This window comes from Cygnus atratus, chromosome 19 (genome assembly GCF_013377495.2).
Source record: "Cygnus atratus isolate AKBS03 ecotype Queensland, Australia chromosome 19, CAtr_DNAZoo_HiC_assembly, whole genome shotgun sequence".
Lineage (NCBI taxonomy): Eukaryota > Metazoa > Chordata > Aves > Anseriformes > Anatidae > Cygnus > Cygnus atratus.
In genome coordinates this window covers 5,620,969-5,633,757 of record NC_066380.1, presented here as the reverse complement: position 1 = coordinate 5,633,757, position 12,789 = coordinate 5,620,969, and the positions used below count along the sequence as shown (strand labels likewise).

General features: G+C 64.6%; 1 protein-coding gene across 1 annotated transcript in view; it reads left to right on the top strand.

The window, feature by feature from the left end:
- Positions 1-12,080, top strand: part of HMCN2 (hemicentin 2) — a 41,546-nt gene extending 29,466 nt beyond the window's left edge. Inside the window, exons 59-93 of the mRNA XM_050714653.1 lie at positions 279-404; positions 864-1,007; positions 1,113-1,272; positions 1,410-1,534; positions 1,612-1,795; positions 1,955-2,052; positions 2,363-2,635; positions 2,719-2,909; positions 2,996-3,077; positions 3,340-3,476; positions 3,576-3,717; positions 3,992-4,146; positions 4,404-4,524; positions 4,663-4,819; positions 4,910-5,031; positions 5,264-5,428; positions 5,500-5,607; positions 5,687-5,821; positions 6,114-6,248; positions 6,479-6,609; positions 6,707-6,920; positions 7,072-7,206; positions 7,284-7,474; positions 7,610-7,691; positions 8,023-8,292; positions 8,948-9,097; positions 9,329-9,466; positions 9,694-9,815; positions 9,914-10,151; positions 10,282-10,335; positions 10,473-10,601; positions 10,702-11,013; positions 11,250-11,369; positions 11,501-11,627; positions 11,738-12,080. Of these exons, the coding sequence (XP_050570610.1) occupies positions 279-404; positions 864-1,007; positions 1,113-1,272; positions 1,410-1,534; positions 1,612-1,795; positions 1,955-2,052; positions 2,363-2,635; positions 2,719-2,909; positions 2,996-3,077; positions 3,340-3,476; positions 3,576-3,717; positions 3,992-4,146; positions 4,404-4,524; positions 4,663-4,819; positions 4,910-5,031; positions 5,264-5,428; positions 5,500-5,607; positions 5,687-5,821; positions 6,114-6,248; positions 6,479-6,609; positions 6,707-6,920; positions 7,072-7,206; positions 7,284-7,474; positions 7,610-7,691; positions 8,023-8,292; positions 8,948-9,097; positions 9,329-9,466; positions 9,694-9,815; positions 9,914-10,151; positions 10,282-10,335; positions 10,473-10,601; positions 10,702-11,013; positions 11,250-11,369; positions 11,501-11,627; positions 11,738-12,080 (5,516 nt within the window). The remainder of the gene's footprint in view (positions 1-278; positions 405-863; positions 1,008-1,112; positions 1,273-1,409; positions 1,535-1,611; positions 1,796-1,954; positions 2,053-2,362; positions 2,636-2,718; positions 2,910-2,995; positions 3,078-3,339; positions 3,477-3,575; positions 3,718-3,991; positions 4,147-4,403; positions 4,525-4,662; positions 4,820-4,909; positions 5,032-5,263; positions 5,429-5,499; positions 5,608-5,686; positions 5,822-6,113; positions 6,249-6,478; positions 6,610-6,706; positions 6,921-7,071; positions 7,207-7,283; positions 7,475-7,609; positions 7,692-8,022; positions 8,293-8,947; positions 9,098-9,328; positions 9,467-9,693; positions 9,816-9,913; positions 10,152-10,281; positions 10,336-10,472; positions 10,602-10,701; positions 11,014-11,249; positions 11,370-11,500; positions 11,628-11,737) is intronic.
- Positions 12,081-12,789: the final 709 nt, after the last annotated feature.

Genomic DNA, 12,789 nt, shown 5'->3' with positions numbered 1-12,789 from the left:
TATGCCATGGCAGCCCCCAGCTGGAGCCATCCTATAGAGGATGAGGTGAGCCTCCCACCGAGGGGCTGATGGCAAACACCTCTGTGGCTCTTGTGTTTTTTGGGTGCCCTCCACCTGTCCTGGCCATGCGGGTGTCCGAACGGGGCCCTTTCTGTGCAGTTCCCGAGCTCTGGCTTGCAGAGGGATGCAGCAGCTTGCTGCCTGCAAACAGGGCTTGGGATGTGGGTCTTGGGATTTAGTCCCTGCTCACTCCCCCCATCCCTGCTCCTCCTCCCCAGAGCCCCAAGGTGCTGAGGACCTGCAGCAGGAAACACTCAGTGCTGACATGGGCAGCCCCCTCGTCCTGACCTGTGCAGTCACCGGTGTGCCCGCTGTCACCTGGCTGAAGGACGGAAGGCCACTGGGTATGCACGGAGGTGATGCTGTGCCGGGCTTCTGCCCCGTGTGAGGCAGCCCTGCCCCAGTTTCCCTATTTCTAATCCCACTGTGAGAGAACTGCAGGGGAGGAGGCAGAGCGTGAATGCACTAGTATTTTTCCTGCAAGTTTTTAGGAGGCTTAGCATTCATTGCTGAGGAGGCAGCAGTGGGTCTTGGGCATGGGATGCGATGCAGGGGTGTAGTGCTGAGCTCTCTGGGTACCAGCCGTTCAGGTGCCACCAGGACTGGGGTTTGCCCCCAAACCCATGTCTCTTTCCTCCTGCAAACCTGCAGCAGTGCACCCTGCTCTGCAGAGCCCCCACCTCTCCTTTAACCAACTGGCGTCCCAGGGGTGGGAACTGGGGGGGGCAGAGCACGACAGGGTGCTTGGGGAGGGCTCTGCAGAGGAGCACGACCACAAACCCCTTTGCCCCATCTCCTGGCAGCAAGCAGCCCGGAGCGAGACCTGGTGCCCAGGGGAGGGCAGCTGCAGATCAGCACCTTGCAGCCCTCCCACCAGGGCCAGTACACCTGCCTGGCACAGGACCGGGGCACTGAGATGCGCAAGGACTTCTTGGTGCTGGTGCGAGGTGAGGCTTCATGGGGTGGTGGGGGGCCCTGGGCTCTCCCCCCATGGGGAGCCTTCCTCCTACTCTTTTTCTTGTCCTCCTCAGCCTCTCCTCTTTCTCGCACAGTGGCACCCCGCATCCTTGGTGCAGGGGTCCCCAGTGAGCACAGCGTGCCGGAGGGCGATGGGGTGAGGCTGGAGTGCCGGGCAGAGGGGCAGCCACCCCCCCAAATCTCCTGGCTGAAGGACGGGCAGCCCCTGCAGCTGCAGCCCCCATCACGTGTCCGGTGAGTCAATGGGGGGCCATTGCTGGCCTTGCAGCACACCCCAAATCCTGCAGCCTGGGGTGCAACCAGGCACAGGGCATCTCTGCCCCGTGGGTGCCTTGGGGATGCTCAGGTGACTGCGGTGCTGTCCCGTGCAGGACGTCACCGGACGGCAGCGCTCTGCTCCTCGAGGCGCTGCACGCTGCCGACTCGGGTGCCTATACCTGCCTGGCACGCAACGGCGCGGGCGAGGATGCGCGGCTGCACTTGCTGAGCGTGCTGGGTGAGTGTGGCTGGGGGCACCGGGCATGGCCACCTGTCCCCAGCAGCCTCATCTGTCCCTCTTGTCCCCTCACCCAGTGCCCCCCATCATTGAGGGAGGTGCCGATGGCTCTGATGTGGTCCGGGGCGTCCTGTCCACGGCGGTCACCCTGCGGTGCCGGGCACGGGGGTCCCCTCCCCTGCGCGTGAGCTGGCTGAAGGATGGGCTGCCCCTGCGCCTGTCCCCACGTGTCACGCTGCTCTCGGCCGGGCACGTCCTCCGGTAAGAGAGATGCTGGGGGGATGCTTGGCTGCAGGTTTTGGGGGCAGCACCTGGGTCTGCATGGCAGACGTGTCAGGTGGAGATGTTGGGAGCACCATTCTCTGGGGGGCCTGGCACTGACATCTCCTCCTTCTCCTTGTGCCCTGCTGCCCGGGGTAGGATCTCCCGCACACAGGTCTCTGACGCTGGGCTCTACACCTGCGTTGTCTCCAGCCAGGCAGGGGTGGCCGATCGCAGCTTCGTCCTGCAGATACTGGGTATGGAGGAGCCGGGGATTTGAGGTGGAGCAGAGTGGAGGCCAATTTTGCTTGCAGAGCACGTGTTGTGCTTTGCTTCCTCACTTGCAAGCTGAATTGGCCCTTGGGTGGGCTCGGGAAGGATGGCGCAGGGAGGGACTAGCCTGAAAGCAGACCCAGAGCACCTAGTGCTGGGCAAACCCCTGCAGGAGGCTGAGCCACCTCCGGGTGCTCGCAGGACCCTGGGCATTTGCCCAAACCTTCCCTAGTGCCTGGGACCCCTGGGAGCTTTGCTCCCGCTGCCCCACTAAGGAGATGGCTCTGTCCCCAGCACCCCCTGTCCTGGAGAGCCCGGAGAGCAGTGAGGAGCAGGTGGTGGCCAAGGGCTCCGATGTCACCCTCACCTGTGAAGCCAGCGGGTCCCCAACACCAGCAGTGACCTGGCTGAAGCTCAGCAAGACCCCGGCGCTGCCGAGCAAGCAGGTGGCCGACGGCCCACGGCTGAGCCTGGGGGCTGTGGGGCCGGCTGATGTGGGGGTGTACGTCTGTGTGGCCTCAAATGAGGCTGGGGAAGCCAGCAAAGCCTTCAGCCTCCTGGTGATGGGTGCGTGTCTTCCCTGGGCTGGGGGAGCTGACCCTGGGGAGCAGCTGAGGGATGAGCCCTCCTGGCCCCCCTGCGCCTTGCAGAGCCCCCCCAAATTGAGGATGCATCCCACCCCACCGAGATGTCTGTGGCCGTGGGCACCCCACTGGAGCTGACCTGCGTGGTGGTGGGTATCCCTGTGCCTGCCGTCACCTGGGAGAAGGACGGGCAGCTGCTGGCAGGGCCCTGGCTCTCGGCGGGGAACGAGAGCACGCTCCGTATCAGCAGCATGGAGGTGGGGGCTCCTCTTCCCTTTCCCCACCTGCGTTCTCTTTCTGTCTTGTTTTTGCCTCACTTTTTCCATCTTCTGGCTTTGCATAGGTGGCCGACTCCGGCTTGTACACCTGCCTGGCCGCTAGCCCCGCCGGGGAGGACAGCAGGAGCTTCCACGTCAGTGCCCGAGGTAGCGTGGCCCCCGTGGGGAGGGTGCATGGGGTGAGGGTCAGGGTGCTCAGGGCTTTGGGGTCCAGAGAGCTGGTGCAGCCCACCGACCCATCAGGGGACAGAAGGGGGGCTGTAAACATCCGGAGGGGGGGGTCTGGAGCAGAGCATGGCAACCCCACAGATCGGGGGGTGGGGGTGGGGTTATTCATGGCTAAGTGGGGATGGATGGGGACAGGCCCAACCCACCTGACACCCCTGACCCACTGTCACCCATCCCACAGCCCCTCTCAGCACCACAGGCACCAGAGAGACCCTCAGCATCACCGCCGTGCGGGGGGGGCAGCTCACCCTGGAGTGCCCTGTGGACGCTGTGCCGCCCCCCCACATCGAGTGGCACCGGGAGGGCTCCCCGCTGCAGGTACGTGTGCCAGGGGGCTGTGGGGCCGGGGTCCCCCTCTCAGCCCCGTCTCATTCCCTGAGGGCACAGCCGCTGACCGGGGCTGCCCGGGGGCGTTAGGGGGATGCCCGCAGACAGACCCTGGATGAGGGCCGGTTCCTGAGGATCCAGGACGTGGGGGCAGCAGATGGCGGGGAGTATGTCTGCAGGGCTGGCATGGTGCTGGGGGACAGCAGGCAGAGCTTCCAGGTGGAAATTCATGGTGAGCAGCACCCTGTTGCGGGGCTTGGCTGGGGGAGAGCGCGTTCTCCATCCCTGATAGCTCGGGGATGTGCAATATTTCGGGGTCTCCTATGGACGGGGTGATGGGAAAGGAGGCACAGGTTGGGTCTGACTTCTCCATCCCCACACTCTGCCCAATATTTTGGGGTCTCCTATGGATAGGGTGATGGGAAAGGAGGCGTGGTTTGGGTTTGATTTCTCCTTCTCTGAGCTCTGTTGTTCGTTTTCTCCATTCCCTGTGGGCACTGCCACAGTGGCCCCACACATCCAGCTGGGCCCTGAGGAGATGAATGTGCCCATGAACGGTTCAGCCACACTGCCGTGCCAGGCAGCAGGGTGGCCCGTGCCCCGGGTGACGTGGCGGAAGGATGGCCAGCTCCTGTCCCTTCGTGGGAGCAGCAGGTACGAGGCTTTGCAGCTTGGTGGCACCCAGAGCTGGCGCTCAGGTTGTGCTGCTCTCCGTGCCAGTGGGTGCCCAGCACGTCTGCAGCAGGGACAGTGCTGTCCCCTGGTGCAGGGCGCTGTACCCTGTCCTCATGCCTGCTCAGGGGACATGCCACATCTGGCTGCAGGGTGCTCGTCACCCTCCCGGCTGCGTGTCCCCACGTATTGCTGGCCATGCAGAGCCCTCGCGGGGCTCACCTGCTCTCCCTCCCCAGGCTGCAGCTCCTGCCCGATGGCTCCCTGCAAATCGACCCTGTTCGGGTGCAGGATTCCGGCTACTACCTCTGCGTGGCCTCCAGCCCTGCTGGCTCTGACCGGCGAGGCCTGGACCTCCGTGTCCTGGGTAAGCAGGAAAGTGAGCTGGATCCCTCCTGTGCCCCCGCTGCCACCCGCTATTGCTGGGCAGCTCTCATTGGTACTACGCTGCACTGCTGCTCACCCCCTCCGGGCAGCTCCCAGCTCCCCATTTGCCTTCCTGCAGTTCCTCCTGCCATCGCCCCTGGCCCCCCCAGCCTCACCCTGCTGGCCCAGCAGCCGGCTTCACTTGCCTGTGACGTATCGGGCTCCCCTGCACCCCGGGTCCGGTGGGAGAAGGACGGCCGCCCTCTGAACCCACACCTCCTGCCCGGTGCATACAGGTACCCACCTTGCCCCTGGGTTGGGTTTTCCCCCTCTTGTTGCCCCCCATGGTGCAGGGGCTGTCCCCAACGTGTGCTGTGCCCATGCAGGGTGCAGACCTCGGGCTCGCTGCTCATCACCAGCCCCAGCCCCCGGGACGAGGGGTGGTTCGAGTGCATCGCCACCAATGCCGCCGGAGAGGCGCGCAAGGTGTTCCTTGTGTCTGTCCACGGTGAGCTCTGGGGGGCTGCAAGTACTGCAGGGAGCTGCCTTACTGGGGTCTCTTCCCCCCCCCCCCTCCCCCTTAGATGTGATGTAGCTGTGCTTCAGCCCCCCCTGCACTTGAGTCCCTTCTAGGGGACTGGGAACAGGGGCAACAGAAATATCTGCATCCATGTGCGTCAGATCCAGTTCCTCCGGCACGGGCTGTGCATCCTGCTCACCTCCCTCTCTTCCCCCTCCAGTGCCCCCCACCATTGCCGATGACCTCACAGATGTGGCTGTCACCCGGCTGTCCCCTGTGGTCCTCACCTGCTATGCCTCCGGTGTGCCCCCACCAACGGTGTCGTGGAGCAAGGATGGGGCTCAGCTGGGCAGCCGAGGGGGCGGCTACCGCGTCCTGCACACAGGTAGGGGCTCGGGGCAGAGCACCGGGGGGCAGTCCCTGCAGCCCACCTGCTGCCCCCTCTTTGCCTTCTAGGAGCCCTGGAGATCAGGCTGGCACTGCCTGCACACACCGGTCACTACACCTGCACGGCGAGGAACACCGCAGGCACTGCCCGAAAACATCTCCGGCTCGTGGTGCACGGTATGTGTGGCTCAGGGGATCCTGCTTCCTGCACATTGTTGGGGGAATGCTGGTGGAAACATTTCTCTGTCGCTTGCAGAGCCCCCCACCTTGAAGCCCCTGCCCGGCATGGTGATGGTGATGGTCAACACCAGCGCGGTGCTGTCCTGCGAGGCCAGCGGGATCCCCCGGCCGGAGGTCACTTGGCAGAAGGACGGTGCCAGCATCACTCGAGGTGAGCAGGAGCCTGTGCTGCCTACCAGCCCCTGTACAGGGGTGGATTTGGGTGGCAGAGCTGCCAGCATCGCTGAGTGGCTTCTGTGTATGGTGTACTTGAGGAGACCTACAGGGGCAAGGTGTCCAGCCAGCCTTGGGGCTCCCCAGTGTGTCCGGTGGCTGCTGGAGCCATTCCCTGGGGCTTTCTCAGAAAGGGGCAGTCTGCAGGCAGAGCAGTCCCTGTGCTCCACCTGAGCTCTGGTACAGCTGCTCTCTCGTCTCCTCTCCTTCATTCCTGCCTGTCCCCACAGGGCCTGGGCTGAAGGTGCTCCCCAGCGGGCAGCTGCACCTCCTCCGAGCCTCCGTGGCAGACGCTGGCAGCTACCTGTGCGTGGCTCGCAACCCCTCGGGCACTGCCATGGGGAGGACCAGGCTGATTGTGCAAGGTAAGGCTGTAGCTGAGGACAAGCTGGAGGGTTGGGGTGCTGGAGCCAGGATGTGGGCACCCCCACAGCAGCCCCCGCAGAGGCTGTAGACAGCTCTGAGGGTAGTTTTGCAGTATCCCTGGACCCCAGTGGGTTGTTTGTGTGAATGTGATAAAGCCTGTCCCACCCAGTGCCCCCAACCATCGTGGCCAGCCCCGTGGAGCTGGCAGTGCTGGAGGGGCAGGACGCACTGCTGCCCTGTGCTGCCCGTGGCATCCCTGAGCCCCGCGTGTCCTGGAGCCGGGAGGGAGCCCCGGTGCAGGACCGCGGTGGGACCGTCACCATCCTGCCATCTGGGGAGCTGCTGCTCCGCCACGTCCAGGTGAGCACAGGCCCCTCAAGCAGCTGAGTTTACCAAAAAATGGGTGTCAGGGTGGAGCTGCACCCTGTGACGGGCACCGTGCCCTTTCTGTGCGCAGGAAGGTGATGCCGGCAGCTACTCCTGCACAGCGGTGAACTCGGCAGGGAAGGCTGTCCGCCGGCTCTCCCTCAGGGTGCACGCCTTGCCCACCTTCACCCGCCAGCCGGGGGACGTGGTCCTGAGCCAGGGTGAGCAGCTGGAGCTGGTGTGCGAGGCCACGGGCAGCCCCGAGCCCCGCATCTCCTGGATGGCCGACGGGCAGCCCCTCACCGGTGCGTGGGCAGCTGGGTGGAGGGTGCTGGGCTGGGGAGAGGACGCAGCCCTGCCTCCCTCCTGGCTTTTTCAAATTTTGGAGTCCCAGGGTGATTGGTGACACGGGTTATAACCCCCATGTGGGCTTTTTTGGGGGGTCGTGTGCTGCAGAGGGCGTATCAGGGCAGCGTGGTCGGAGCACCCTGCGGCGGGCGGCAGCCACCCACGCCGACAGCGGCACCTACGTGTGCCGTGCTGAGAACAGCGCCGGCACCATCAGGGCCACCAGCTTGGTCTCCGTGACAGGTAGGTGCCCTTGGGGTGGTCGGGGCCCAGCGCACCCAGCCACCCCTGGTCCCCTCCCACCCCTCTCCCTTCCCCAGAGGCACCCATCGTGCGGGGGGCCCCCAGCACCTACCGAGTCGAGCCCCCCGGGGGTGATGCTGTCCTTGACTGTGATGTTCGGGGTCACCCTGCGCCCTTCATCCGCTGGAGCAAGGATGGGGTGCCGGTGGTGGGCAGCCGGCGGCTGCGGCAGCTGCAGAATGGCTCGTTGGCCATCCGCAGCCTGGGGGTGAGTGGGGGTTTTGGGGAGGGAGGCAGGTGGGCAGCATGTTTTGGGAGATTTGTGGCAAAGCTGAGCATCTCAGAAGTGCCTTTGCCACCCCGTTGTGGGTTCACAGCTGTGCTAACGCTGTTGTGACACCAGAGTGCCGATGCGGGGCATTACCGGTGCGTGGCGGAGAATGAGGCAGGCACGGCAGCGAAGGTGGTCACCCTGGCCCTGCAGAGTGAGTCCTGCCCCTTCACACCCTCATTTTGGGGGAAAGAGGGTGTTTTAGACCCCGCGCCTGCATTTTGCCATGTGGGACAGCCGGTTTGTGTGGGTGGTTTGGGGCAGAGGGAGAGGGTCAGACTTGGGGGGGAATGGGGAGAGGACAAGAAGATAAAGTTCAATGTGTTGGACATTGGCTGCGGGGAAAAGAGGCTGAAAACGCGCCTTCATGTGAGTGCTTCCCCCAGGCGGTCCTGCCCTTGGCCCCACCTGAGTGGCTAAAGGACCCCAACGCTTGCACAAGCCCAGGGGAAGGTGACACTTCCCGGGTCCCCTTCCCTGCCCAGGTGCCCCCGCGGTGGCGGTAACACCACGGGCGCTGTCAGTGCGTGCCGGGCAGCGGGTGCTGCTGCACTGCGCGGTGTCGGGGGAGCCCACCCCGTCCGTGGAGTGGCAGCGGGATGGGGAAGCACTGCCGGAGGGGCCCCGTGGCCGCATCCTGCCCAACGCCACGCTGCTGCTGCCTGCTGCCATCCCCCGGGACACGGGCACCTATACCTGCATCGCTCGCAATGCCCTGGGCTCCGCTGCTGCCCGCACCTCCCTCGTGGTGCAAGGTGGGTGTCTGCCTGTAGCTGGGGGCTTCTGGCCTCATGGTATCTTGGGAGAATATTGCTTCTCCTTTCTTACTTTAAATCCCTTGGTTTGCACCCAGTTTTTCTCTCTCTCATCTCTTTCATCACTCATCTTTCCGAGTTAAAGGGTTGAGCCAAGCCAAAGACTTCCTGAAGCAGCTGCTGCGTGCGTGCGAGTGAGCCTGTGGCCCCTGTGAGCCCTTTGGCTCTCCCCGGGCTTCCTGAATTTGCTGCCAGTGATTAAATTCCTGTGTCCCAGGGGTCCTGCTAAATGCCCAGGCACATCCTCTCTCGGGGAGCAGATTGCTAGGCTGAGCGGTGGTGCGGCGGAAGCGCTGTGTGCCCTCTGCGCAGCTGCTGGCGTTTTGCTGCCAGGCGTGCTGGAAAAGCAAATAAAAACTTGGGACCAGGGCCAGGAATGTGTATGGGTGCAGAGAAGGGGCTTGGGATATGCTGGGGACAGGTGTTGGTGCATGTTGGTGGGTGCAAGGTGTGGGGCCACGCTCACAGCATCCCCTGTTGATACACGGCACTGTGCCTTTGGGGACTGTCTGTGCATCCAGGTGGGGATGTTACTGGCCTTGCTCTGGTGGCTTTCCCATGGGCGAGCAGCCCCAGTGCTGTGTTTTGTCCCCAGGGGAGCCACGCCGCATGCGGGGCAGCCTGATCGGCATGATCAACACCCATGAGTTTGGTGTTGCCACCCTCAATGCCAGCGTGCTGGACGAGCCGCGCTCCGGCACCACCGCCATCCGCACCAGCATCAGCGGCGTCCCACGGCACGTCGGTACGTGGTGGCACATCACCCTTCTCTCGCCCCTGGGAGAATGAGTGACCCGTGTCGGGTGAAAATCTTGGGGGAAAGAGGGAGAAAGCCAAGCAGAAATATACAGCAAGGAGCATCCTGAAAGCAACACCCTACTTCTGTGCTGCCGCCCACGGGGTGCTGGGGGGATCAGGCTGGGTGCCCCCTGAGGAGGGTGCTGGCTTTGTGGTGACACCTTCTTCCCCACGCCAGGGCCACTGATGCGGGTGCTGGTCACCCTCATGGCCCCCGTTTACTGGTCCTTCACGCACGCCGGCGGCGAAGTCCCCAGTGGGATCCTGCTCACCTGGGGCGTCTTCAGGCACAAGTCGCAGGTGGAGTTCGGTACAGGTGAGGGATGCTCTGCACGTGGCTCCTCTGGTGTCACCTCCCCGTGTGAGGAGGGACAGGGGCAGTGCCCACTCCTGCCTGGCTTTAGCATCCCTGTCCCCCATGCACCATCCTCATGGGCACGGGGGGCTGAGCCCGCTGCTGTCCTGGGCTCGGTGCTGCCCGGTGGGCAGAGGAGCTGGTTTTGGGGTGCCGTGGGCCACCTCTCAGCACTGCCATCCCTGCAGGTGATCTCCTGCACATCACCCACCTTGCCCGGGGTGCGGATGCCAGCGGCACCCTGCTGCTGGACAGTGTGGTCAGCGGCTCTGTGCCCGAGAGCATCGGCGAGGCCACGCTGCTGCTGCAGGTGCTGGTGCTTCCCACCCTCCCCACTGGAGCGTGGCTCCTGTGCTGGGTGCCTGTGGGGTCCGGGACCTGATCGCCCCCGTCCTGCTCCCTCCGCAGGACTTCAGCGAGCGCTACGTGCAGACAGGGGAAGGGAGGTTCAGCGGGGGCTCGGTGCAGAGCTTCCTCCAGGACGGGCGCCTCGCCCGTGCTCGTTGCAACCACACCATCGAGTACGAGCCCACTCCTGGCCCGCAGCCGCAGCGGGTGCAGCACATCCAGGCCAGGGAGGTCCAAGCCTCCTTTGACCCAGACTCGGAGGAGCTCAGCTTCCAGCTCAGCACCTCCCTCGATGCAGGTAACGAGGGGGATAAGAATGGAGAGGAAGGTGCTGGGATCCCTCACTGGTCCTGGGTGGCTGGGAGGGCACAAGAGACACTTCCCTGCAGTGACGTGTCCCTTCTCAGCCACCTCTGCTTGCTTCCCAGGAGACCGGTGCCCACCCGGATTTGTCCTGGACCCTCAGCAGCTGCACTGCCTTGGTACGGACCCTTCACTGGGGTGGGGGCTGTGCGGTGGTTTGGGGCTGGAGGGTCTCCATGGAGCGGGAGGGTGGTGAGGGGCCTCTGCCCATGGAGCAGCCCCAGGTGCCACCTCCCTGTCCCCCTCATGTCCCCAGACATCAACGAATGTGCCGAGGGCTCCCACGCCTGCCGCTACAACCAGATCTGCGAGAACACCATGGGGACGCATCGCTGCGTGTGCCCCCGCGGGTACCGCTCCCTGGGCGCTGCCTGGCCCTGCCTGGGTACGAGCCCAGCTCCCACAGGATACGTCCCTGTCCCCCTCCAAGCTCCGGCTTCAGTTTCACCATCCGCCTGCAACTCCCTGGCTCTTTCCTCCATCAGACATTAACGAGTGCTTGCGGTTTCCTCCACCGTGCGCCTTCGAGTGTCGCAACCTGCGGGGTTCCTACGAGTGCCTGTGCCCCCCCGGCACGGCCCTGCTGCCAGAGGGCAAATGCGGTGCAGCAGGGACAGGAGGGGGGATCGCAAGCAGCACTCCCTGGGACCCTCTCCTGCGCTGGCTGGGGCCAAGCAGCCGCCTGCGGGGCCGCTCATACCCGCGGCTCACCCTCAGCCGAGTGGCGAAGGCTGCGGGGCCGGATGCCCGGGGTCCCTGCCCCTCTGGGTTTGTCAGGAGGAACGGCACCTGCACCGGTGAGCGGGCATGGGGCCTCTGCAGGGAGTTTGGAGGCCACTGTGTGCCCAAAAGTCTGCCTAAAAATCTGCATTTGCCCACTACTGCCACATCTCCCAGTTCCTTTGCACCCTTGCCCACGGTGTCAGGGTCTCGCCAGACTTGGCTGTCCAGGGAAGGGGAGGTGGGAACTCCCCAGCAATGGGTCGAGGGGCACTGGTGTTTCCCTGCTTGGTTTCACCCCTCTCATCCCCAGACCTCAACGAGTGCCGGGTGCCGAACCAGTGCCAGCACGAGTGCAGGAACAGCGAGGGCAGCTACCGCTGCGTGTGCCCACCTGGCTACCGGTTGCTGCCTGATGGGAAGACCTGTCACGGTCAGTGAAGCCTTCACTCCTTGGGGTCAGCAACCCCAGTCCCTATGGTGACCTGGCTGTCATGCCCTTGGGGCTGCGAGGAACCCAGGGTTTTTCTCCTTCCCCTCTACCCATCCCTGCTCTGCCTGTAGATGTGGACGAGTGTAGGGAGGGCACGGTGCGGTGCGCCTCTGGCCAGCTGTGCTTCAACACGCGCGGAGGAGCCCGCTGCGAGGACGCCCCGTGCCCCGACGGCTACTGGCGAGGCTCCAGCCCTGGGTGAGCCATCCTGCGGGGCTGGGGGTGTCCGTCCCATGCCACTTCTGGTGGCACTGTGTTCTGGGCACCCCAGCTGCTCCTTGATGTCCTGTTGTGTCCCTGGGGTGCAGGGTGTGCTTCAGCCACTGCGCCCCGGACTGCGGCACGGCCGGCCCCGCCACGCTGCGCTATGTGCTGCTCCCACTGCCCCTCGGCGTCCCCACTGGCCGCGACGTGCTGCGCCTGGCCCCGGGCAGTGCCCTCGGTGCCCACACCCTCTTCACGCTGCTGGAGCAGGATGGGAGCAGCCCCTTCGCCCTGCGTGCCGAGGGGGGCCGAGGCGTCGTCGCCACGATGCGCCCGCTGCACGCGCCCGGCACCCATCGCCTCCGGGTGCAGGCGCTGACCCCAGGAGCGCGGCAAACGCGCAGCATCTTCCTCGTCATCATCTCCATCTCGCCCTACCCCTACTGATGCAGCTGGGGAGGGCAATTCTGGTGCCAGCCTCCCGGGGTTATGCCTCCTCCTGTCCCTCGGCATCGCACCGGTGGGGACACAGCTCAGGGAGAGCTGAGCTCACACCGTCCTGTTCCCTGCTTGAAATCCCCTCCTGGTGGAGGAGCCCTCACTGTCCCCTGCCCCCCGGCAGCCCTCACCTGCATTGCCTTTACCGGGGTCAGTCCCTGACTCAGCAGAGCCCTGGGAGGGGGACAAGTCCCAGGGGGACGAGGTGTCCCGCCAGCCTGCAGCAAACACCGGGTTTTGTTGCAACGCTGATGGTTCTGGAACAAACACAGCTCCAGGTGGCCTTGGCTGTGATCAGCTATGAGATAACGGGACTGGGGGGGGCAGGGGGTGACAGTGACCAGCAAGGGTCCTGCAGGGGTGCAGGGTGCAGCCACCGGGCTGGGGATGGAGCAGGGAGGGTGCAGGACCCCCCAGCATTAACCATGTATTGAAATAGCCCCGTGTTCAATGTGGTTTTAATCCATTAGGTTCCTGTGCACTTATTTATTTATGGGTTCTTTCCAAATAAAGTTTTTTCGTGAGGAAAGCAGCTTCCTTCAGCAGTCCTTGTGGGCCCCTCTCCGGGGTCTTGGGCTGTAAACGTGAGACTGCCTGGATGGGGCAATGCGAGGGGCCCACGTCCAGCACCTGCCGGCCCAGCCCTGCCCCGGTGCTG